The 26,200-nt window shown below is 47.3% G+C and overlaps 1 protein-coding gene across 1 annotated transcript; it reads right to left on the bottom strand.

Annotated features, from left to right (window-relative positions):
* Positions 1-2,700: 2,700 nt before the first annotated feature.
* On the bottom strand, positions 2,701-26,200 carry PSMB4 (proteasome 20S subunit beta 4). Its single transcript, XM_069768346.1, has 7 exons — positions 25,731-26,200; positions 3,750-3,956; positions 3,515-3,661; positions 3,234-3,315; positions 3,042-3,158; positions 2,884-2,972; positions 2,701-2,807 (listed from the first exon to the last, which is right to left on the bottom strand). The coding sequence occupies exons 1-7, from the start codon at positions 25,823-25,825 to the stop codon at positions 2,795-2,797; spliced, it is 750 nt and encodes a 249-aa protein (XP_069624447.1). The 5' UTR covers positions 25,826-26,200; the 3' UTR covers positions 2,701-2,794.

Here is a 26,200-nt window from a genome sequence, read left to right as displayed (position 1 = left end):
TCAGCCACAGCACTGCGTGGGGCACAAGCACTGTCCCTATATACACTGCTCAAACAAATAAAAGGAACACTTAAACAACAGAATATAACTCCAAGTAAATCAAACTTCCGTAAAATCAATCTGTCCACTTAGGAAGCAACACTGTTTGACAATCAATTTCACATGCTGTTGTGCAAATGGAATACACAACAGGAAATTGACAATTATCAAGACACACTCAAAGGAGTGGTTCTGCAGGTGGAGACCACATCTCGGTACCAATACTTTCTGGCTGATGTTTTGGTCACTTTTGAATGTTAGTTGTGCTTTCACACTCATGGTAGCATGAGACGGACTATATAACCCACACAAGTGGTTCAGGTAGTGCAGCTCATCCAGGATGGCACATCAGTGTGAGCTGTGGCAAGGTTTGCTGTGTCTGTCAGCGTAGTGGCCAGAGGCTGGAGGCACTACCAGGAGACAGCCAGTACACCAGAAGACGTGGAGGGGGCCCTAGGAGGGCAACAACCCAGTAGCAGGACCGCTACCTCAGCCTTTGTGCGAGAAGGGCCAGGAGGAACACTGCTAGAGCCCTGCTAAATGACCTCCAGCAGGCCACGAATGTGCATGTGTCTGCACAAACGGTTAGAAACTGACTCCATGAGGATGGTCTGAGTCCCCAAACCATTCACAGATGGGGGTTGTGCTCACAGCCCAACACCGTGCAGGATGTTTGGCATTTGCCACAGAACACCAGGATTGGCAAATTCGCCACTGGCGCCCTGTGCTCTTCACACATGAAAGCAGGTTCACACTGAGCACATGTGACGGATGTGACAGAGTCTAGAGACGCCGTGGAGAGCGATCTGCTGCCTGCATCATCCTTCAGCATGACCAGTTTGGCAGTGGGTCAGTAATGGTGTGGTGGCATTTCTTTGGTGGGCCGCACAGCCCACCAGGTAGCCTGACTGCCATTAGGTACCAAGATGAGATCCTCAGACCCCTTGTGAGACCATATGCACGTGCAGTTGGCCCTGGGTTCTTCCTAATGCAAGACAATGCCAGACCTCACGTGGCTGGAGTGTGTCAGCAGTTCCTGCAAGATGAAGGCATTGAAGCTATGGACTGGACCACCCATTCTCCAGACCTGAATCCGATTGAACACATCTGGGACATCATGTCTCGCACCACAGACTGTTCAGGAGTTGGTGAATGCTTTAGTCCAGGTCTGGGAAGAGATCCCTCAGGAGAGCATCAGCCACCTCATCAGGAGCTTGCCCAGGCGTTGTAGGGAGGTCATACAGGCACGTGGAGGCAACACACACTACTGAGCATCATTTCCTTGTCTTGAGGTATTTCCACTTTAGATGGATCAGCCTGTAACTTCATTTTCTATTGTTCTCAACACATTCCACTATGTAATGAATAAAGATTTACAACTGGAACATTTCATTCAGTGATATCTAGGATGTGGGATTTTAGTGTTCACTTTATTTTTTTTGAGCAGTGTACTATGAGGTACGGCCTCTATCTAGCCCACTACTCCCAGACCACGGCCTTTCTATCCCACATTGCACAGGACGCAGCCTCCGGGCAGTATACATGGGATGGCATCAGGCTTGGAGTCGCACTAGTTCAGACCTCAGTGATTTATCTGCTCTATAATAAAGGGAGCGATTTTCATCTGGTGTTTCTCAGGTTTCTACTAAATATCACCTTCTAGCGCACAGATGCTGTCTAGTCTCCATAGACTTGGATTGATGAATTTGATCCTACACATGACTGATAAATCAAGGATCTTTTCTTTCTAAGGACCACTTAGTTCTTACTCAAACTTGGACATGTGAACCTTGATGTTAACTATAAATCGATAAGTATTGTACCAGCCACCTCTGAATGAGGGCGAAGCCGTGTGGCTTACGGCAGGGGTGTCAAACTGCATTCCTCGAGGGCTGCAAACAGGTCATGTTTTCAGGATTTCCTTGCATTGCACAGGTGATAATTTAATCACCTGCAGAGAATGATTCCAGCACCTTGTGCAATGCTAAGGAAATCTTGAAAACACGCATGGTTTGAGGCCCTCAAGGAATGCAGTTTGACACCTCTGGCTTATGGTGTTCTAGACCTTCTGCTGTGTATGTCCTGGGGGTCGCTCATCTGATGGAGCATTATCCCAGCCTACATCTAAAGATCCATATATCACATGCCTGGAGTAGGAGCCAAGATGGCGTTGATGTGACCCTGCACCTGTCATCTAACCCAGACTCGTGAGACATAATGGCGGCTGCTGTAAACCATGCTAAATGCTTAGATTGTTAAGGTGAACTTTACTCCAGAAGTAATGTGTGAAACGCTTTCTTCTGGGACCCCAGTCGCCCTGGTGTCAGGATGCCAGTCGTGGGTGATGTTGAATTTACCCCATTACATACTTTATCTCCCATCTATCAACTGTGTAACAATTGGCAGCTGATCTTTTTAGGTTGTATCATCAGGATGTGCCGTTACCATGTAGAGGAGCAGATCCATTCACAGGACTTCGGTCTAGGGCCATTCTACCTGGCGGCTCCACAGGAGGCCTGCCACTCTTGCCTTTCCACAGGTCCAGACCGAGTCTCATCAGGCACACTTACTACCATTTTTCTGGCCCAAAGTTGAGTAAATAAGCCCTATGTTTCATCTCCTCACTCTCTGCGCATGGTGAAAAAAAGAGAGCAATGTAGATGCCATTACCATGAACACAGGTGATGTTCCAGATTTATTATTCATATAAAGGAAAAAAAAACGAAAAGCAGCAAAGGGAAGCGGTCGCCACGTCTCATTCAAATCCACTGCAAGAAAAGGAGCAGGTGTGATTAGGGTCGTTATACGGCTCATTATTCCAGAGGGGGTAGGGGCGCGTCTCACCTGATCAGATGAGCGATCTCCCAGTTGGTTTCGGAGGACAGCGGCCCCTCGATCTCCACTCCTTTCTCCGTGACGGTGGCGATTTCATACTGTAAGGCAGGAGGACGGTTAGTCGTGCACAGCACACCGAGCTCGGGCCGCTAACACCAGCAACTTACTCTGTTGTAGGACCTGGCATCTCTGTAATACAGCACCTTCATACAGCGTTCTATCAGCTGCCGGGCCTCGTCCTGTGTTAGTGTGGACTTATTCTCCACCACATCTCGCATCAGCGGCTGCAGAAGGAAGCCATAATTAAGCCTGGAAGCCAATCTCCTGCCAACCACTCGCTGCCCGTGAAGTCCACATACCTGAGCCAGGTAAGCGCCAAACCCTGTGGCTATTGTGGGGGCTTCATAGGCAACACCCAACTTGTCTACATAACCCAGGAAACTGCAGAGACAGACAATCACGTCACTACACATTGGCTAATATTATAGGACAGCTCTTTTTGCTGGCAAATTACAGGCACACGAGGCCTGTAACCAGTGTGCACTGCCTCCATATACAGGGTAACGCCGCCGGCATATAGAACCTCTGCACAGTGCCCAGACGCGAAGGCCAGATCCAGCTCGAACACTTGTGCACTTACCCCTCTCCTTTGTAGAACCCCCCCAGCACCACGGTATTCCACAGAGGATTCATCTTGCTCCTGCGGTTGTACATGACACGTGTGAGCCATGAATGGACGGCCTTAGGACTGTAGTTGTGCCCATCACCCACCAGCTCCTCGTCAATCCTGCGACACAGCACATTACAGGAGGTCACTATGGGCCCGATCCCAGACCACGCTACCCCACGATGAGACATCACACATTCACACTTACACCATCTGGTCAAGCACCTGCTTCAGGTACTGGTAGTCGGCGTAGTCTCCGGACGCCCCCAGCATGGTGCAGGAGTTCACCTTCATTATCCGGGAGATGTTGCGGAATCTGGCCAGAGAGCCATAGGAGCCCAACATGTCCGCAGCTATCATCACCCCACCATCAAACTTGACCCCCAGAACTGAGGTCCCCGTCACCATTGGATTCCTGCAGAGACAAAAACATACATATACTGGGGTACAGACAGAACTGTATATACAGTGGGTACAGAAAGTATTCAGACCCCTTTAAATTTTTCACTTTCATTGCAGCCATTTGGTAAACTCTAAAATGTCCTTTTTCTCATTAATGTACATTCTGCACCCCATCTTAACTGAAAAAAAAAAACAAATGTAGACTTTTTTGCAAATGTACTAAAAAGACAAAAACTGAAATATCACATGGTCATAAGTATTCAGATCCTTTGCTCAGACACTCGTATGCAAGTCACATGCTGTCCATTTCTTTGTCATCCTCCTTGAGAAGGTTGGATTCCTATATTGGAGTCCAGCTGTGTTTAATTAAACTGATAGGACTTTGGAAAGGCATACACCTGTCTGTTTAAGACCTCACAGTGAATGTCAGGCCAAATGATAATCACGAGGTTAAAGGAACTGGGCAAGGAGCTCAGAGACAGAATTTTGGCAAGGCACAGATCTGGCCAAGGTTACAACAGAATTTCTGCAGTACTCAAGGTTCCAAAGAGCACAGTGGCCTCCCTAATCCTTAATGGAAGAAGTTTGGGACCACCAGAAATCTTCCTAGACCTGGCCGTCCAGCCAAACTGAGCAATCGTGGGAGAAGAGCCTTGGTGAGAAGAACCTCAAGCTCACTGCGGCTGAGCTCCAGTGATGCAGTAGAGAGATGGGAGAAAAGTTCCACAAAGTCAACTATCACTGCAGCCCTCCACCAGTTAGGCCTTTAGAGCAGAGTGGCCCGACTGAAGCCTCTCCTCAGTGCAAGGCATATGAAAGCCAGCATAGAGATATTGTTTATATTAGTTGTTTTTTGTTTTTTTCGTTTTGATACTAATTTGGGATTATTAGAGACTGTACTTCTTCCAGCATAGAGTTTGCTAAAAAAACAAAAACACACACAAGAAGGACTCCCACCCAGACTATGAGAAATAAGATTCTCTGGTCTCGTGAGACAAAGAAATACCTTTTTGGTGATTATTCTAAGCGGTATGTGTGGAGAAAACCAGGCACTGCTCATCACCTGCCCAATACAATCCCAACAGTGAAACGTGGTGGCAGCATCATGCTATGGGGGTGTTTTCCAGCTGCAAGGACAGGACGACTGGTTGCCATTGAAGGAAACATGAATGCGGCCAAGTACAGAGTGCTCTGGACCTCTGACTTGGCCGAAGGTTCACCTTCCAACAAGGCAATGACCCTAAGAACACAGCTAAAATAACAAAGGAGTGGCTTCATAATAACTCTGTGAACATTCTTAACTGGCCCAGCCAGAGGCCTGACCTAAACCCAAATGAGCATCTCTGTAGAGACCTGAAAATGGCTGTCCAACAACGTTCACCATCCAACCTAACGGAACTGGAGAGGATCTGCAAGGAAGAATGGCAGAGGATCCCCAAATTGAGGTGTGAAAAACTTGTTGCATCATTCCCAAGAAGACTCATGGCTGAACTACAACCCCTGGCAAAAATTATGGAATCACCGGCCTTGGAGGATGTTCGAGTTGTTTAACCCCTTCCCGACATGCGCCGTACTATTACAGCGCATGTCGGGTCCCCTGCTTTGATGTGGGCTCCGGTGGTGAGCCCACATCAAAGTCGCGACATGTCAGCTGTTTTGTACAGCTGACATGTGCGCACAATAGCGGCGGGTGAAATCACAATTCACCCGCTGCTATTAACCTGTTAAATGCCGCTGTCAAACGCTGACAGCGGCATTTAACCGGTGCTTCGGGCCGCGCGGCCGGAAATGAGCGCATCGCCGACCCCCGTCACATGATCGGGGGTCGGCGATGCATCAGGATGGTAACCATAGAGGTCCTTAAGACCTCTATGGTTACTGATGCCGGCCTGCTGTGAGGACCCCCCTGTGCATTTCAGCTACATAGCAGCGATCTAATGATTGCTGCTACGTAGCAGAGCCAATCGAGTTGTGCCAGCTTCTAGCCTCCCATGGAGGCTATTGAAGCATGGCAGAAGTTAAAAAAAATAAATGCTTTTATAAATATGAAAAAAAACAACAAAAAAATCAAACCTACACATATTTGGTATCGCCGTGTTCAGAATCGCCCGATCCATCAATAAAAAAAAAAGCATTAACCTTATCGCTAAACGGTGTAGCGAGAAAAATATTGGAAACGCTAGAATTACTTTTTTGGGTCGCCACAATAAAATGCAATAACAGGCGATCAAAAAAACGTATCTGCACAAAAGTGGTATCATTAAAAATATCAGCTCTGCACGCAAAAAATAAGCCCTCACCCAACCCCAGATCACGAAAAATGGAGACGCTATGGGTATCAGAAAATGGCGCTTTTTTTTGTTGTTAGCAAAGTTTTTAATTTTTTTTCACCACTTAGATAAAAAATAACCTAGACATGTTAGGTGTCTATGAACTCGTAATGACCTGGAGAATCACAATGGTAGGTCAGTTTTAGCATTTAGTGAAGCTAGCAAAAAAGCCAATCAAAAAACAAGTGTAATCTAGTATAATCTAACCTCTTTTTCCCATCTTTCAGGATACATCGGGGGCTTATCTACATCATTAGAGAATGCTGTAGATAAGCCCCTGATGCTGGTGGGCTTAGCTCACTTTTGATTTTTGGGGTGACAGGTTCCCTTTAATCACGGCTCCAACACGAGATATGTCAATTGAAACAAAGGAGAGTATTATCAAACTCTTAAAAGAGGGTAAATCATCACGCAATGTTGAAAAAGATGTTGGTTGTTCACAGTCAGCTGTGTCTAAAATCTGGACCAAATACAAACAACATGGGAAGGTTGTTAAAGGCAAACATACTGGTAGACCAAGGAAGACATCAAAGTGTCAAGACCAGGAACTTAAAGCAATATGTCTCCAAAACAGGAAATGCAAAACAAAACAAATGAGGAAAGAATGGGTGGAAACTGGAGTCAACGTCTGTGACCGAACTGTAAGAAACCGCCTAAAGGAAATGGGATTTACATACAGAAAAACTAAACGAAAGCCATCATTAACACCTAAACAGAAAAAAGCAAGGTTACAATGGGCTAAGGAAAAGCAATTGTTGACTGTGGATGACTGGATGAAAGTCATATTCAGTGATGAATCACAAAAGATGCATTGGGCAAGGTGATGATGCTGGAACTTTTGTTTGGTGCCGTTCCAATTAGATTTATAAAGATGACTGCCTGAAGAGAGCACGCAAATTTCCACAGTTGATATGGGGCTGCATGTCAGGTAAAGGCACTGGGAGATGGCGGTCATTATATCTTCAATAAATGCACAAGTTTATGTTGATGGAAAGTATCCAGAATTGCAGAACGGCGTTGGAAGAAATCACATTCGCAAGATGATTTCACTGTACTCACACAAGCAACACTCGCATTCAAATCAGCTCTCACCTCTGCTAAACAGGCCTACTTCACAACCCTCGTATCTTCCTTATCCCACAACCCCTTTGTATACCAGACCAATGCCCAAACACTAGTGTTGAGCGATACCGTCCGATACTTGAAAGTATCGGTATCGGATAGTATCGGCCGATACCCGAAAAGTATCGGATATCGCCGATACCGATATCCGATACCAATACAAGTCAATGGGACACCAAGTATCGGAAGGTATTCTGATGGTTCCCAGGGTCTGAAGGAGAGGAAACTCTCCTTCAGGCCCTGGGATCCATATTAATGTGTAAAATAAAGAATTAAAATAAAAAATATTCCTTTTGGATCCTTTTGGATTTAAATAAAATATATGAATTCTTTTGGACTCAGTGTGCCGGAGTTTTTCTTATATTTTATTCTCAGGCACTAAACTCCTCATTCTAGGAATTTAGGACCTGAGGAATGACGTCGCGGCTTCTGATTGGTCGCGTCGCGGTCACATGGGCGGCACGCGACCAATCAGAAGCCGCGACGTCATTCCTCAGGTCCTAAACGCGCTCATTTTAAACAAAGAAGCCTGCCGGTTACCCGCAGTGATGTCCAGGGGCCGCCGGAGAGGTGAATATATCAATATTTTTTATTTTAATTCTTTATTTTACACCTCACTATGGATCAGATACCGATACCTGATACCACAAAAGTATCGGATCTCGGTATCGGAATTCGGCCGATACCCGATACTTGCGGTATCGGAATGCTCAACACTACCAAACACCATAACTTCCCTATCCAAAATCGCTAAAGTGGAGCTTTGCTCATCTCTCCAAATCACACCTCACCACTTGTGCACTTGACCCCATCCCACCTCCTTCCCAACCTCATCACCACACTAATCCCATCCCTAACCCATCTCTTCAACCTATCACTAACTTCTGGTACCTTCCCCACTGCTTTCAAACATGCTACAATCACACCTATCCTCAAAAAGCCATCCCTTGACCCAAGCGCTATGTCCAACTATCGCCCCATATCTTTGCTCCCATTTGCATCCAAACTCCTTGAGCAGCACGTCCATGCTGAACTTTTCTCTCACTTTGCATCTAACTCTCTTCGACAACTTACAATCTGGCTTCCGTCCCCACCATTCCACTGAAACTGCCCTGACCAAAATTACTAATGACTTACTTACAGCCAAAGCTAAACAGACAATTCTCTATACTCCTCCGTCTAGACCTGTCCTCTGCCTTCGACACAGTTGACCACTGCCTCCTACTACAGATCCTCTCTTCCTTTGGGGTCAAAGACCTCGCCGTATCTTGGATCTCCTCATACCTTACCAACCGCACATTTAGCGTTTCCTACTCCCATACTACCTCTTCATCTCGTCCCCTCTCTGCTGGTGTCCCTCAAGGCTCTATCCTTGGGCCCTTACTCTTCTCAATCTATACACTCTGCCTGGGACAACTCATAAGGTCCTATGGCTTCAGTACCATCTATATGCTTATGACAATCAGATCTACCGGTCTGGCCCAGATGTCACCTCTCTGCTCTCCAGAATCCCAGAGTGTCTATCAGCCATATCCTCCTCCTTCTCTCGCTTCCTCAAGCTCAATGTGGACAAATCTGAACTAATTATCTTTCCTCCACCTCACATATCTTCCCAACCTGATCTATCAAAATAAATGAAATCACACTTTCCCCTGGCCCAAAAATCCGCTGCCTCGGAGTAACCAAGGACTCTGCCCTGTCCTTCGAACCGCACATCCAAGCTCTCGCCACCTCCTGTCGCCTCCAGCTCAAAAATATTTCCAGAATCCGTCCTTTCCTCAACCCTCACTCTACCAAAATGCTTGTGCATGCCCTAATCATCTCCCGCCTCGACTACTGCAACATCCTCCTCTGTGGCCTACCTTCTAACACTCTCGCACTCGTCCAGTCCGTCCTTAACTCTGCTGCCCGACTAATTAATCTCGCTCCACTCCTGCTTCTCCTCTTTGCAAATCTCTTCACTGGCTCCCAATTTCCCAGCGTATCCAGTTTAAACTACTAACACTGACCTACAAAGCAATCGATAACCTTTCTCCTCCGTACATTTCCAAACTAATCTCTCAATATCTTTCCTCGCGTAATCTCCGGTCCTTCCAAGACCTCCTTTTCTCCTCCACGCTTATTCGCTCCTCACCCAATCGCCTCCAAGACTTCTCCCAAATATCCTCCATCCTCTGGAATTCTGTGCCCCAACACGTCCGGTTATCCACAACATTTGGATCCTTCAAAAGATACCTGAAAACCCATCTCTTCAAAGAAGCTTACAGCCTGTAATAACCACACGACCACCTCAATACCATCGGAGCTACTGCAACCCTCGACCTACTGTCTCCTTCCCCATAATCCCGTAGAATGTAAGCCCGTAAGGGCAGGGTCCTCTTCCCTCTGTATCAGCCTGTCATTGTTAGTTTGCTTACTGTAAATGATCTCTGTAATTTATATGTACGCACCATGGAATTAAAGGTGCTATATAAAATAATATTTTGGACACTTTTCTTATCTCATCAATTGAAAGGATGTTTGGGGATGATGAAATCATTTTTCAAGATGATAATGCATCCTGCCATAGAGCAAAAAGTGTGAAAACATTCCTTGAAAAAAAAAGACACACAAGGCCAATGTCATGACCTGCAAATTGTCCGGATCTCAATCCAATTGAAAATCTTTGGTGGAAGTTGAAGAAAACTGTCCATGACAAGGCTCCAACCTGCAAAGCTGATCTGTCACCAGCAATCAGAGAAAGTTGGAGCCAGATTGATGACGAGTACTGTTTGACACTCATTAAGTCCATGCCTCAGAAACTGCAAGCTGTTATAAAAAGCCAGAGGTGGTGCAACAAAGTACCGTATTTTCTGGTGTATAAGACGACTGGGCGTATAAGACGACCCCCAACTTATCCATATAAAATATGGAGTTTGGAATATACTCGCCGTATAAGATGGGGGTCATCTTATACGCTCAGTCGTCTTAGGCCGCCGTCACACATGCGAGTTTTACGGACGTAAGAGCGCAGAATCTACGTCCGTAAAACTCGCAAAAAATACGGCACAATTATTCTCTATGCCCCTGCTCCTATTTGCCGTATTTTACTGATCAGTATTATACGGCTTTCTACGGCCGTACAAAATCGCAGCATGCTGCGTTTGTCACCGTACTGCGCAAGAAATACGCCAATGAAAGTCTATGGAAGCGTGAAAAATACGGATTACACACGGACAAGCAGTGTGACTTGCGAGAAATACGCAGCGCTGTTAGAGAGAAAAGCCGGTAATTCAGTGCGGTGTACAGTAAAATCACACTGACAGCTTACAGTAGAATAGGTAGAATAAATGTGTACACATAGAATAGGTATATATATATATATATATATATATATATATATATATATATATATGTCAGTGAGACACATATATGTATATATATTAATATTTATTCCAGCGCTATACAGCTTGAAAGCCGGTAATTCAATTACCGGCTTTTTCCTTCTCCTTCCTAAAACCCGACATGATTTGAGACATGGTTTACATACAGTAAACCATGTCTTCTCTCCATTTTTTTTGCAGATTCCACACTACTAATGTCAGTAGTGTGTATCTGCAAAATTTGGCCGTTCTAGCTCTTAAAATAAAGGGTTAAATGGCGGAAAAAATTGGCGTGGGCTCCCGCGCAATTTTCTCCGCCAGAGTAGTAAAGCCAGTGACTGAGGGCAGATATTAATAGCCTGGAGAGGGTCCACGGTTATTGGCCCCCCCCTGGCTAAAAATATCTGCCCCCAGCCACCCCAGAAAAGGCACATCTGGAAGATGCGCCTATTCTGGCACTTGGCCACTCTCTTCCCATTCCCGTGTAGCGGTGGGATATGGGGTAATGAAGAGTTAATGCCACCTTGCTATTGTAAGGTGACATTAAGCCTAATTAATAATGGAGAGGCGTCAATTATGACACCTATCCATTATTAATCCAATACTAGTAAAGGGTTAAATAAAACACAAACACATTTTTTAAAATTATTTTAATGAAATAAAAACAATGGTTGTTGCAGTATTTTATTCAACGCCCAATCCAGTCACTGAAGACCCTCGTTCTGTGAGTAAAAAAACATAATAAACCAACAATATACTTACCCTCCGCAGATCTGTAACGTCCAACGATGTAAATCCTTCTGAAGGGGTTAAAACATTTTGCAGCAAGGAGCTGTGCTAATGCAGGCTGCTCCTCGCTGCAAAACCCCAGGGAATGAGGCTAAAAATAGATCAATGATCTATATTTAGCTTCATTTGCGGTGAGGTGCCCTCTGCTGGCTGTTCATAGATCGTGGGAAATTACCTAGAAAGCTCCCTGGCTCCCTGACGCCTCTCCATTATTAATTAGGCTTAATGTCACCTTACAATAGCAAGGTGGCATTAACCCTTCATTACCCCATATCCCACCGCTACACGGGAATGGGAAGAGAGTGGCCAAGTGCCAGAATAGGCGCATCTTCCAGATGTGCCTTTTCTGGGGTGGCTGGGGGCAGATATTTTTAGCCAGGGGGGGGCCAATAACCGTGGACCCTCTCCAGGCTATTAATATCTGCCCTCAGTCACTGGCTTTACTACTCTGGCGGAGAAAATTGCGCGGGAGCCCACGCCAATTTTTTCCGCCATTTAACCCTTTATTTTAAGAGCTAGAACGGCCAAATTTTGCAGATACACACTACTGACATTAGTAGTGTGGAATCTGCAAAAAAAATGGAGAGAAGACATGGTTTACTGTATGTAAACCATGTCTCAAATCATGTCGGGTTTTAGGAAGGAGAAGGAAAAAGCCGGTAATTGAATTACCGGCTTTCAAGCTGTCTAGCGCTGGAATAAATATTAATATATATACATATATGTGTCTCACTGACATATATATATATATATATATACAGTGGGGCAAAAAAGTATTTAGTCAGTCAGCAATAGTGCAAGTTCCACCACTTAAAAAGATGAGAGGCGTCTGTAATTTACATCATAGGTAGACCTCAACTATGGGAGACAAACTGAGAAAAAAAAATCCAGAAAATCACATTGTCTGTTTTTTTATCATTTTTTTTGCATATTATGGTGGAAAATAAGTATTTGGTCAGAAACAAACAATCAAGATTTCTGGCTCTCACAGACCTGTAACTTCTTCTTTAAGAGTCTCCTCTTTCCTCCACTCATTACCTGTAGTAATGGCACCTGTTTAAACTTGTTATCAGTATAAAAAGACACCTGTGCACACCCTCAAACAGTCTGACTCCAAACTCCACTATGGTGAAGACCAAAGAGCTGTCAAAGGACACCAGAAAAAAAAATTGTAGCCCTGCACCAGGCTGGGAAGACTGAATCTGCAATAGCCAACCAGCTTGGAGTGAAGAAATCAACAGTGGGAGCAATAATTAGAAAATGGAAGACATACAAGACCACTGATAATCTCCCTCGATCTGGGGCTCCACGCAAAATCCCACCCCATGGGGTCAGAATGATCACAAGAACGGTGAGCAAAAATCCCAGAACCACGCGGGGGGACCTAGTGAATGAACTGCAGAGAGCTGGGACCAATGTAACAAGGCCTACCATAAATAACACACTATGCCACCATGGACTCAGATCCTGCAGTGCCAGACGTGTCCCACTGCTTAAGCCAGTACATGTCCGGGCCCGTCTGAAGTTTGCTAGAGAGCATTTGGATGATCCAGAGGAGTTTTGGGAGAATGTCCTATGGTCTGATGAAACCAAACTGGAACAGTTTGGTAGAAACACAACATGTCGTGTTTGGAGGAAAAAGAATACTGAGCTGCATCCATCAAACACCATACCTACTGTAAAGCATGGTGGTGGAAACATCATGCTTTGGGGCTGTTTCTCTGCAAAGGGGCCAGGACGACTGATCCGGGTACATGAAAGAATGAATGGGGCCATGTATCGTGAGATTTTGAGTGCAAACCTCCTTCCATCAGCAAGGGCATTGAAGATGAAACGTGGCTGGGTCTTTCAACATGACAATGATCCAAAGCACACCGCCAGGGCAACGAAGGAGTGGCTTCATAAGAAGCATTTCAAGGTCCTGGAGTGGCCTAGCCAGTCTCCAGATCTCAACCGTATAGAAAACCTTTGGAGGGAGTTGAAAGTCCGTGTTGCCAAGCGAAAAGACAAAAACATCACTGCTCTAGAGGAGATCTGCATGGAGGAATGGGCCAACATACCAACAACAGTGTGTGGCAACCTTGTGAAGACTTACAGAAAACGTTTGACATCTGTCATTGCCAACAAAGGATATATTACAAAGTATTGAGATGAAATTTTGTTTCTGACCAAATACTTATTTTCCACCATAATATGCAAATAAAATGTTAAAAAAAACAGACAATGTGATTTTCTGGATTTTTTTTCTCAGTTTGTCTCCCATAGTTGAGGTCTACCTATGATGTAAATTACAGACGCCTCTCATCTTTTTAAGTGTTGGAACTTGCACTATTGCTGACTGACTAAATACTTTTTTGCCCCACTGTATATATATATATATACCTATTCTATGTGTACACATTTATTCTACCTATTCTACTGTAAGCTGTCAGTGTGATTTTACTGTACACCGCACTGAATTACCGGCTTTTCTCTCTAATATATGTGTCTACTGACATTATATATATATATATATATATATATATATATATATATAGACAGTATATATATATTTTCTTTTCTTTTTGGGACACATGGATCACTTCTATAGCGGTATGTTGGTTTTGCTAGCCTGCGAGAAAACCACGCAGTACGGATGCCATACGGATTACATACGGAGGATGCCATGCGCAAAAAACGCTGACACACCCTGCCTACGGAGGAGCTACGGACCACTTTTTTCGGGACTTTTCAGCGTATTACGGCCGTAATATACGGACCGTATTGTTTTCCCTGTGTGTGACGCCGGCCTTATAGGGAGTGTGCGGTGCGGATGGTCCCCAGGGTCTGGAGGAGAGGAGGCTCTCTGTCAGGCCCTGGGATCCATATTCATGTAATAAAAAAAAAAAAAATGAATAAAAATAAAAAACCTTCCATGACAGTCACCTTGGACTGACACTGATTTCTTTAGGGAGGGATCAAAGCTTGCAAAACACGTCTGCCGAATATTAGATCCCTGTTAAAGCTCAGTCTATAATGTCTGGTCAAGGTATGTACAGAAGACCATGTAGCCGCTCTGCATATCTGCTCAGATGAAGCATTCCCTCTCGCTGCCCAGGATGTAGAGACCGACCGGGTGGGGTGAGCCTTTAGTGAAGCAGGAGGAGGAAGATCTTTTATCGAGTACGCTACACAAATGGCCTGTTTGATCCAGTTTGCAATCATGCCCTTAGATGCCTTTTTACCTTTATTTTGGCCTGAAAACTGAATAAAAAGATTCTGGTCAACCCTCCAATCCCTGGATTGTTCCAGGTAATGGAGCACTACTCTGTGGACATCCAGAGTGTGGAAATGTTCTTCCTTTGTATTAGAAAGATTTGGGCAAAATGAGGGCAGCACAATATCTTGACCCCTATGGAAGTGTGAGGCAACATTGGGAATAAAGGAGGGATCTAAACACAGAACTATACTATCAGAGATTATAGTTAGGTAGGGTTCCTATATTGACAGGGCCTGCAATTCTCCTATGTGTCTAGCCGTGGTAATTGCCACCAGAAAAACCGTCTTAAGAGTCAGGGTTTTAAAAGATATTGAGGACAAGGGCTCGAAGGGAGGTCCCAGGTAGGAACCCAGTTCGGGATCCTAGGACGTATTTTACTTAACCACTTATAGCGTTTTCCTGCATGGTACATATATACGAATCAATAATTAGTACACACAAATAGGACCATAATATGACCTATCATCATATATCAAACACATACCCACAAAAAGGATGATATTGGTCTAAATGTAGAATATAAAATATCAATATTTTATTGCCGATATCCACTCTTGTGGAAATTTTTACTTACTCTATGGAGGTATTACTGTTGATCCATATGCATATTGATTGTGAGTGGGGGGTGCCAACATTGCTCCTAGATATGTTCAGGTGTATTGATTACTCATTATCCATTTATTATTTATGATTATATATTTATAATGTGACGCTATTATTCTATGGTATATCTGTGTGTATGTGATATATGATGTGTCGGCATTGTATTCTTTTTGTAATCTGTAGTGGACATCCGCTTTTTGAACCTGGTTCTGTGTGAGGTCCGTTGCTGGATTATATATTACTACATGTATTCTTTGCACAAAATCTGATCATGAAGGGCTAGTGATGCATTACTTTCACATTACGGTCATTATACTTACACGCTCCTGGTGGAGCGCTCCCCTGTCCCATTGCATAGGCGTGGTTCTGGATCTCGGCAGTGTGGTGGTAATCACGTGGGGCCCCCGCGATCGCTCTCCCCTGGCCGCAGTATCCTGGTGCGCGCGAGCGTCTGTGGTCGGCATGGCAGCGTACCTCTACTTCCGGGCCGCACACGCTAAAAGTTTGTGGGGTCACCTCTTTTTAAGACACATTCCCGTATGTTCTCATTGTCCCTGACGAAGGTAGTTTTCCGAAACGCGCGTTGGGGCGGAGGCACGTTCCAGGAGAGTCTCTCTACACTGCGGTGGGTAAACCGCTGACAACTGTTTCATTATTTTTCTCTCGTCATGATTATTATTACTATCAAAACGGCTTTAAATCAATGGTAGTGGCTACTGCGCACAGTCCCCATTGTGGGTATGATGCAGTGTCTTTGTTAACCCCATACTTATAGGGACCAATGTCTAATCATTAGGTATCTATGAGCTCATTGTTCCATATTTTTGGTCCCTCTAATCAGTGTAATAATATGTTTAACAAGCATTGTTCTGCTTAGGATTATATATCTATATGTCGACCTTCTGTCACATGCCTCTTGCCATTGTTTTGACAGCACCGTTTTAGATATCGTTCTGTATATTACCTCTGTGCACCTGTTGTCATTTTTTTAACAATAAAGTATTGATATTTTATATTCTACATTTAGACCAATATCATCCTTTTTGTGGGACATTTTACTTGCAGAGGTTATAAATCGTTTAATCCAGCGGTGGCCCGCCAGGTCTTGGTCAAAAAAGGAACTAAGAGCAGAAATCTGAACTCTCAGAGTGCTCGAGGAAAGACCTAGCTCCAACCCTTTCTGGAGGAAGTCCAGGATCTGAGCAATGTTGGGTTGGAAGGGATCAGGGACATTGGGAAGGCACCAGGAAGAGAACTTTTTCCATACTTTGCCATAGATGGCATTCATCACTGGTTTCCTGCTCTTTTGGAGCGTTTGGATTACCCTGTCTGAGAGACCTTTGGCTTTTAGGATGCTGGCTTCAGTAACCAGGCTGCTAGGCTCAGTCTGTTCAAGTCTGAGTAACGTAGGGGACCTTGGTAAAGGAAGTCGGAGGTCTGGGGTAGAAGGGCCCCTCTAATGCCATGTCCATCAGTGCGCTGTACCAGCAAACAAATCTACGTCCGGGCTCCCCCATTTCGCAGTCAGGGATAGGAAGACTGCTTGGTTCAGGCACCATTCTCCTGGATGGACATCCCTCCTACTCAGGAAGTCCGCCTGGGCATCGTCTGAACCTCTGAGATGTGTTGCTGAGATAGACAACAGGTGTTTTTCTGCCCAGAAGAATATTCTTTCTGTGACTAGTTTTAGGCTGGCATACCTCATGCCCCCTTGATGTCGAAGGTAGGCTACTGTCGTTATCTTGTCGGAGTAGATCCGAACGTGATGATTTTGAATTAGAGGTGAGGCAGCTATCAGCGCTTCCTCCACTGCCTTAAGCTCCCTCAGGTTCGAAGATCTGAATCTTATGTTCAGGGGCCATAATCCCAGAAAATATGTTTCCTCCACCACAGCTCCCCAACCCCTTCGGCTGGTGTCTGTACAAAGAATCTTTAGGGGGAGCTGGTCCCAGCTCACCCCCCTCCGCAGGTTCTTGCAATTCAGCCACCAGGAGAGAGACGATTTCACATGCCCGGAAAGCGGAATTGTCCTGGACAGTACGTTGTTGCACCTTCAAGAGTATAGAAGGACATGAGATTGGAGCGTTCATGTGTGCGCCTGAGCCCAGGATACAGCCTGAATACACGAGGTCAGCGATCCCAGAATGGACATGGATTCCTTCAATGTTGGTGATCTCAGCTGTTTGAATTTTGAGATCCTCCGGTGAAGGTTGTGTTGACGATCCTCGGGAAGGAAGGATGTCCTTTTTTCTGAGTCCAGGAAGATCCCCAGAAATTTCTTCCTTGGGGAAAAGTGGAGGTCTGATTTTAGAAGGTTTGGGATCCAGCCTAGAGATTCAAAGATCTCCAGGGTTTTCGATACATCCTTGTTCAACCGTGATGTCGATGCGGCGACTATAAGGAAGTTGTCCAAATAAGGAACGAGACATATTCCCTGGAGCCGGATGAGTATAACCGCTTCCCTCATGATTTTTGAAAACACTCTTGGTGCTGAAGAGACACCGAATGGTAGTGTGTTGAATTGGAAATGGGCGATCTCTTGGTTGTGGGTGACTGCAAACCTGAGGAACTTCCTGTGATCCGGATGGATCGGAGCGTGGTAGTAAGCGTCCCTCAGGTCTATTGTAGCCATCACCCAGTTTTTTTCCAATTAGAGGGATTGCCGTCTTGATCGACTCCATCTTGAACCTCCGGTATTTGATGAACTGATTTAGGAGTTTCAAGTTTACTTTGACCCTGCATTTTACGGAGGGTTTATTTTTATGAGAAAGAGGCGAGTGTAATGGCCTCTGCCTATCTCCTGATGGGGTACTCGAGAAATTACTTTTTCTCGCAAGAGGTCTTGTATCTGAAGGAGGAAGGAGTTTTGGACGTCTGGAGGCTGTGGCGGAGTAATCCTCACACTGGGGGGGAAAGACTCTAGAATTCCAACTTCAGCCCGAACTGTATGGTGTGATGGATCCACTTGTTTGTGGATATGGACTGCCATTGGGCAAGGGAGTCAGAGTCGGCCCCCCCACTGGAGAGTCACTGTATGTCCGGGGTCTGTTGTTATTGAGGGACAAGGATGTTCCTGCCTTTGCCTCCTTTCGGGTAGCTCCACCGTCCAGTTTTACCCTTTCCCCTGAATTCCTTCTGGGGCTGTTCATGAGGGGGACAAAAAAGAAACGGCTTCTAGTAAATTTACTAGATTTTAACAAAAGGGCCCTTCTAGCGGAATAAGAGAGGACTAAGGATTTTGCTGCTACCCGAACTGACTCTCCTGAGGCATCGGCTAAGAAGCCCGTGGCTTTTTGGAGAAGGGAGTGAAGGATCTCCTCTCTAGAGGTCCCCTGGGAGAGGTGTTCCTCTAATTTACGGAGCTAGAGAAAGAGGGATCTGGCGACACAAGTAGAAGCTATATTAGCTTTAATCAGGTTAGTAGAGGTTTCCAAAGTATTTTTCAGGTGACTTTCAATTTTTTGATCCATTGGATCTTTTAATTGGGACGAATCCTCAAAGGGGAGGGACACCTTCTTGGTTATTTTAGAGACCTGGACGTCTACTCTAGGGATTTCCCAAATAGAGCTATCACCTTCAAGGGGAAAGCGATTTTTTAACTCCAAGGGTATGCTAAGTCCCTTTTCTGGGGAAGACCATTCTTGAAATATAAGGTTCTGAACATTCTCGTGAACCGGAAACCCTTTTTTACCCTTGGGTTTCAGCCCCCGAACATCTCATCCTGAATAGAATGTTTTACCTCTACTTACTCCACCCCCATGGTACTCCTCACTATGGAAACAAGTTCTTCCATATCCTCGGAAGAAAAATAGTATTTTTTATTGTCAGGCATAGGGGTGGATGTGGAGCCCTCATTTTCCCAAATGTCGTCCGAGTCAGATTCAGCTGGTGCCAATTTCCTCTTTTAGGGGGAGGGGGATGAGGCACTGGGGGTTGGGAAAGGGCTGCACCTCCTGCTTAATGAGTTTTTATACTATCCAGGAGAGAGGGCTGTTCGGCACGTAGTATATCGTCCGTGCATTGTTGGCATAAGGTCTTCTTATAAGCTGAAGGGAGCCTGGCACCATAAACACCGCACTTTCGACTGGGTTTGCGCTTTGGGGCAGAGACCTTTTCTCCCTAAAAGAGAGAGAAGGTATACTAAGTGACCCATAGGTGTTAGCCCGGATAGAATAGGGACCAGCCCAGCTACTCACGGTAGGAGGGTGAACGCTGGGATCTGCAGATGCAGCGGTAGGTTTGTCGCCGTCCATGGTCAGACCTGTCAACAGTCACACAAGACAGAGACTCAGCATCTTACCTGGAGGCCTAAGACAAGGATATAGGGATCGAGGTCCAGCGTCAGTTGTGTGCTCTTCCTCCCATGATCCGTAGGGAGGATCCAAAGGAACGACCCAGAAGCTGGAGGTGCTGGGCCCTGGCCGCAAACTGCGCGTGCGATCAGCATGGTGCAGAAAAGTGAACCCAGAACTGAACACCGGCCCCACTTCCGATGCGCGCCGATGTCACTTCCGGTGCGCGGCTGCAGGGGAGGAGGACGCCGGGGAGCTCGGAGAGAGCCCAGGCTGCACATCACCGCCGCGCTTTACCTCCCGAAGAGGCGCGGGAAAGGGGTCCCGAGTCACAGCGCATGGAGACGGGAGCAGTCATCTGGAGGAGCAGAGGAGAACCTCCGACCGCCCGGCATTACGGTAACGCTTTCTCAGGGCTCCGCCGGCCGCGGCAGCAACTGGACGGACCTCTTCATGCCCCACTGGGGGACAGGATAAAACACTGGAGACAGCAGGAAGGGGAGGGTTATTTAACCTCTGTGTTTCCTGTCCCCCATTAGAGCGGGGAGACATCCTTCAAGGTGACTGTCGTGGAAGGTGACTGGAGAAAATATGGATATACTTCCCCTCTGACGTAATCGCAGGTCCTACGCTCAATGCATCCTTAGGAACGGAGACCGCCGCTTGCACCGCTGAGAGACGGGGGCCGTCGGAAGGTAAGCACATCCATATTTATTTTTATTCTTTTTTTTTTTATAAGATGACCCCCAACTTTTTGGAAGATTTTCAGGGGTTAAAAAGTCGTCTTATACGCCAGAAAATACTGTACTAGTGATGTGTTGGAGTGTTTTTTTTATTTTTCATGATATACTTCTTCCCCAGAATTGAGTGACTCCATAATTTTTCCCCTATGCTTAACCCTGCTGTTCTGTTCGGTCTGGGGAGACCTATTTTGAACTTTGGTATTTTTTGGGGTGTTCAAGATGCGGTTCTGAAACTTGTGGTTGATTGACTTAAATGAGGATGGGTCGGTCGGCCACGGGTTTCAGAGCCGCATCTTGAATATTTTAAAGAATATTGAAGTTCAAGGTCGGTCATTTTTGACCAACAGAACAGCAGGGTTAATAAAAAAAGTAACCATTACTGACTACCACATTTTTTTATCTTGATTTCTTTTAGTGTTTCTTACAGCCAGAAAGTTGCCATTTGAAATGACTTTACTTTTGTGCCATGTCTCTGATCTACTTTTTTTCTACAAAATTAACCAACTGAATGAACATCCTCCAAGGCCGGTGATTTCGTAATTTTTGCCAGGGGTTGTAGATCAAAATGGAGCTTCTACGCAATACTGAGCAAAATGTCTGAATACGTATGACCATGTGATATTTCAGTTTCTCTTTAATAAATTTGCAAAAATTACTTCCATATATTTCAGGGGGGGGGGGGGGGAAGTCAGACAAAATGGGGTGCAGGGTGAGAAATAAAGTGAACTTTTTTGAATTTACCAAATGACTGCAATGAAACCGTGAAAACGTAAGGGGGTTGTACCCACAGGATACTTATACAGAACTAACTACACACACAGGATACCTATACAGGGGGTACAGACAGAACTGACCACACACACAGGATACCTATACAGGGGGTACAGACAGAACTGACCATACAAGCACACACACAGGATACCTATACAGGGAGTACAGACAGAACTGACCACACACACAGGATACCTATACAGGGGGTACAGAGAGAGATATGACGTGCACACTGTAAAGTTCAGGAAGGGAGGTGCCAGCTGGACATCCAAAGTCAAATATACAAGAGAAAAACATCTGCACTCAAGTCTTTGCGTTTATGTAGAAAATTTAGTTGCTTTTATTCACGTGTCCAAGCACCACCAAATAATTTTCAGAGAAGAAGTGATTGCGGACAACAAAGTTAACATTTCGACCAGGCACGGTCTTTCTCAAAACCTCACTTTTGTAAGAGGAGTAGATGGGAAAAAAAGAAATGTAAGAGGGGAGTCCCCGAAGGCAGCTCCAAGCCGAGTACAGGAGTAGAGTGTCCGTTTTAGTGGTGATGCATCACAGACAGAACTGACCACACAGACAGGATACCTATACAGGGGGTACAGGCAGAACTGACCACACACACACAGACAGGATACCTATACAGGGGGTACAGGCAGAACTGACCACACACACACAGACAGGATACCTATACAGGGGGTACAGGCAGAACTGACCACACACACAGGATACCTATACAGGGGGTACAGGCAGAACTGACCACACACACAGGATACCTATACAGGGGGTACAGGCAGAACTGACCACACACACACAGACAGGATACCTATACAGGGGGTACAGGCAGAACTGACCACACACACACACAGACAGGATACCTATACAGGGGGTACAGGCAGAACTGACCACACACACACACAGACAGGATACCTATACAGGGGGTACAGGCAGAACTGACCACACAGACAGGATACCTATACAGGGGGTACAGGCAGAACTGACCACACAGACAGGATACCTATACAGGGGGTACAGGCAGAACTGACCACACAGACAGGATACCTATACAGGGGGTACAGGCAGAACTGACCACACACACAGGATACCTATACAGGGGGTACAGGCAGAACTGACCACACACACAGGATACCTATACAGGGGGTACAGGCAGAACTGACCACACACACACAGACAGGATACCTATACAGGGGGTACAGGCAGAACTGACCACACACACACAGACAGGATACCTATACAGGGGGTACAGGCAGAACTGACCACACACACACAGACAGGATACCTATACAGGGGGTACAGGCAGAACTGACCACACAGACAGGATACCTATACAGGGGGTACAGGCAGAACTGACCACACAGACAGGATACCTATACAGGGGGTACAGGCAGAACTGACCACACACACAGGATACCTATACAGGGGGTACAGGCAGAACTGACCACACACACAGGATACCTATACAGGGGGTACAGGCAGAACTGACCACACACACAGGATACCTATACAGGGGGTACAGGCAGAACTGACCACACAGACAGGATACCTATACAGGGGGTACAGGCAGAACTGACCACACAGACAGGATACCTATACAGGGGGTACAGGCAGAACTGACCACACACACAGGATACCTATACAGGGGGTACAGGCAGAACTGACCACACACACACAGGATACCTATACAGGGGGTACAGGCAGAACTGACCATACACACAGGATACCTATACAGGGGGTACAGGCAGAACTGACCACACACACAGGATACCTATACAGGGGGTACAGGCAGAACTGACCACACACACAGGATACCTATACAGGGGGTACAGGCAGAACTGACTACACACAGGACACATATACACATCAGATTACGAGAGAGAACACTACAATACAATGTAACAGCAGAGTAAGGTACCTCATATGCACATATCTATAATATAACGCTGGGAGCGTCACTCTGTCCGAAGCCTTTATAGACTGCGCAAGCGCCGGCGCAGTCTGGACCCCACAGAGTGACGCTCTCAGGAGATCGCGGTATGCGCAAACACTGAACGCACATTGCGATCTCCAACGGAGAGGCAGGGACCGTGGACGCGCCAGGAGGGTAAGTATTCTATTCACCTGTCCCCCGTTCCAGCGCTGCGTGCGGCTCCATGTTCCGGGTCCTCTGCCTGTGACGCTCAAAGTTCAGAGGGCGCGATGACGCGCTTAATGTGCGCGGCCCTCTGACTGAACAGTCACAGCCAGAGGAGCTGGAACACGGAGCGGCGTGCAGCGCTGGATCACGGCCAGGTGAATATAGCAAGTGCTGGGGGGCCTGAGCTAGCGGCGACTCCGGCACCTGACCCCCACAGCGCGCCGGTGTCCCCGCCTGCTCAGGCCCCCCAGCACTCGGCGCCCAGCGACGATAGGAGAGCATGTTTTTTTTTTTTATATATATATCGCAGCAGTATACGGGGCATATAATATGGAGCATCTTATGGGGGCCATAAACCATAATGGAGCAGTGTACGGGGGCATATACTATGGAGCATCTTATGGGGGCCATCAACCATAATGGAGCAGTGTACGGGGGCATATACAATGGAGCATCTTATGGGGGCCATCAACCATAATGGAGCAGTGTACGGGGGCATATAATATGGAGTATCTTATGGGGGCCATCAACCATAATAGAGCAGTGTACGGGGGCATATACAATGGAGCATCTTATGGGGGCCATCAACCATAATGGAGCAGTGTACGGGGGCATATACAATGGAGCATCTTATGGGGGCCATCAACCATAATGGAGCAGTGTACGAAGGCATATAATATGGAGCATCTTATGGGGGCCATAAACCTTTATGGAGCAGCGTATGGGGCATATGGATGGGAGCAGCAAATTACAGAACGGTGGCGCAGGATGGGAGCAGCACATGACAGAATGGGGACGAAGGATGGGAGCAGCACATGATAGAATAGGGCAGCACATGACAGAACAGGGGTGCAGGATGGCAGCAGCACATGACAGAACGGGGGCGCAGGATGGGAGCATCACATGAAAGAACGGGGGCGCAGGATGGGAGCAGCACATGAAAGAACGGGGGCGCAGGATGGGAGCAGCACATGACAGGATGGGGGCGCAGGATGGGAGCAGCACATGACAGGATGGGGGCGCAGGATGGGGGCAGCACATGACAGGATGGGGGCAGCACATGACAGGATGGGTGCAGCACATGACAGGATGGGTGCAGCACATGACAGGATGGGGGCAGCACATGACAGGATGGGGGCAGCACATGACAGGATGGGGGCGCAGGATAGGAGCAGCACATGACAGGATGGGGGCGCAGGATGGGAGCAGCACATGACAGGATGGGGGCGCAGGATGGGAGCAGCACATGACAGGATGGGGGCGCAGGATGGGTGCAGCACATGACAGGATGGGGGCGCAGGATGGGTGCAGCACATGACAGGATGGGGGCGCAGGATGGGTGCAGCACATGACAGGATGGGGGCGCAGGATGGAGCAGCACATGAAAGAACGGGGGCGCAGGATGGGAGCAGCACATGAAAGAACGGGGGCGCAGGATGGGAGCAGCACATGAAAGAACGGGGGCGCAGGATGGGAGCAGCACATGAAAGAACGGGGGCGCAGGATGGGAGCAGCACATGAAAGAACGGGGGCGCAGGATGGGAGCAGCACATGACAGGATGGGGACGCAGGATGGAGCAGCACATGACAGGATGGGGACGCAGGATGGAGCAGCACATGACAGGATGGGGACGCAGGATGGAGCAGCACATGACAGGATGGGGGCGCAGGATGGAGCAGCACATGACAGGATGGAGACCATATACCAATATAAATGCTCGCCACCCGGGCGTAGAACGGGTTCAATAGCTAGTATACTGATGTGTGCAGCCAAGAAGACGAGGGGACACAAGGAAATGTGTAAAAAGGTGGAGGGCACAAGAAACACTGTGCCCGGGGCCCCCGAGCACAGGAGGGGGGGGGGGGGGGGTGGCGCACGGGCCCCCGAGCACAGGAGAGGAGGGGGGGGCGCACGGGGCCCCCGAGCACAGGAGAGGGGGGGTGGCGCACGGGGCCCCCGAGCACAGGAGAGGGGGGGGTGGCGCACGGGGCCCCCGAGCACAGGAGAGGGGGGGGTGGCGCACGGGGCCCCCGAGCACAGGAGAGGGGGGGGTGGCGCACGGGGCCCCCGAGCACAGGAGAGGGGGGGGTGGCGCACGGGGCCCCCGAGCACAGGAGAGGGGGGGGGGGTGGCGCACGGGGCCCCCGAGCACAGGAGGGGAGGGCGCACGTACATATATAAATGTATTAACTGCATCAAAAAATGAAACTGAAAGCAGTGATAGATTATGATGACGGGGCACAGTAGCCTCTGGGCAGCGCACATACCGCATTGTATTGTCGAGGCCCCTGGCATTAATGGGGCCGGACAGAGAGTTTCGGCCTCTCCATTATACAGGCGCGGCCCTCCAGGGGCTGTATACTCACAAAGTGTGTCTGTAGGGCCCCAGCCCCGGAAAGCAATGCAGTTCTCCAGGAGCCGGTCCTCCGGGGAACAGCCGCGTCTCGCTGCCCATCATCATGCCTGAACACAATGACTCTGCGCCTCTGCAGGAAGTAACGTGACGTCACTACCCCACCGTCATAAGTCACATCCCCGTCGCCATGTAATGACTGCAGAACTGGGCAATGCCGAGCTGAGAGGAAGGGGCGTCATGAGTAATGCGGAACCCGGCTATGACGGGGTGTGGTCCGGCCTCACAGCACAGACGGGTCAATGTGCTGGGAATATGGGGAGGTTGGCACAAGGTGACACCACACCTCATGATGGCGTCTCTGACCCTGCATCAAGGAATGCTTGGAGATCACCTGTTCAAATTGTGAGGAGGACCAAAATGTCCGCCGACTATCGCCCCAATACTAGAGCGCACCTTGTGCACCAGGCTTCATCCAGCACC

The sequence above is a fragment of the Ranitomeya imitator genome, chromosome 1 (genome assembly GCF_032444005.1).
Source record: "Ranitomeya imitator isolate aRanImi1 chromosome 1, aRanImi1.pri, whole genome shotgun sequence".
Taxonomy (NCBI): Eukaryota; Metazoa; Chordata; class Amphibia; order Anura; family Dendrobatidae; genus Ranitomeya; species Ranitomeya imitator.
Note: the sequence above shows the minus strand (reverse complement) of the source record. Positions and strands in the feature narration are given on the sequence as shown.

Coding starts and splice junctions, on each gene's coding strand:
- PSMB4 (XM_069768346.1), bottom strand. CDS start 25,825: ATGATGATGGGCAGCGAGACGCGGCTGTTCCCCGGAGGACCGGCTCCT. Junction 3,316..3,514: donor GGGTTCTACAAAGGAGAGGG/GTAAGTGCACAA, acceptor CTGTCTCTGCAG/TTTCCTGGGTTATGTAGACA. Junction 2,973..3,041: donor ATGCCAGGTCCTACAACAGA/GTAAGTTGCTGG, acceptor CCTGCCTTACAG/TATGAAATCGCCACCGTCAC.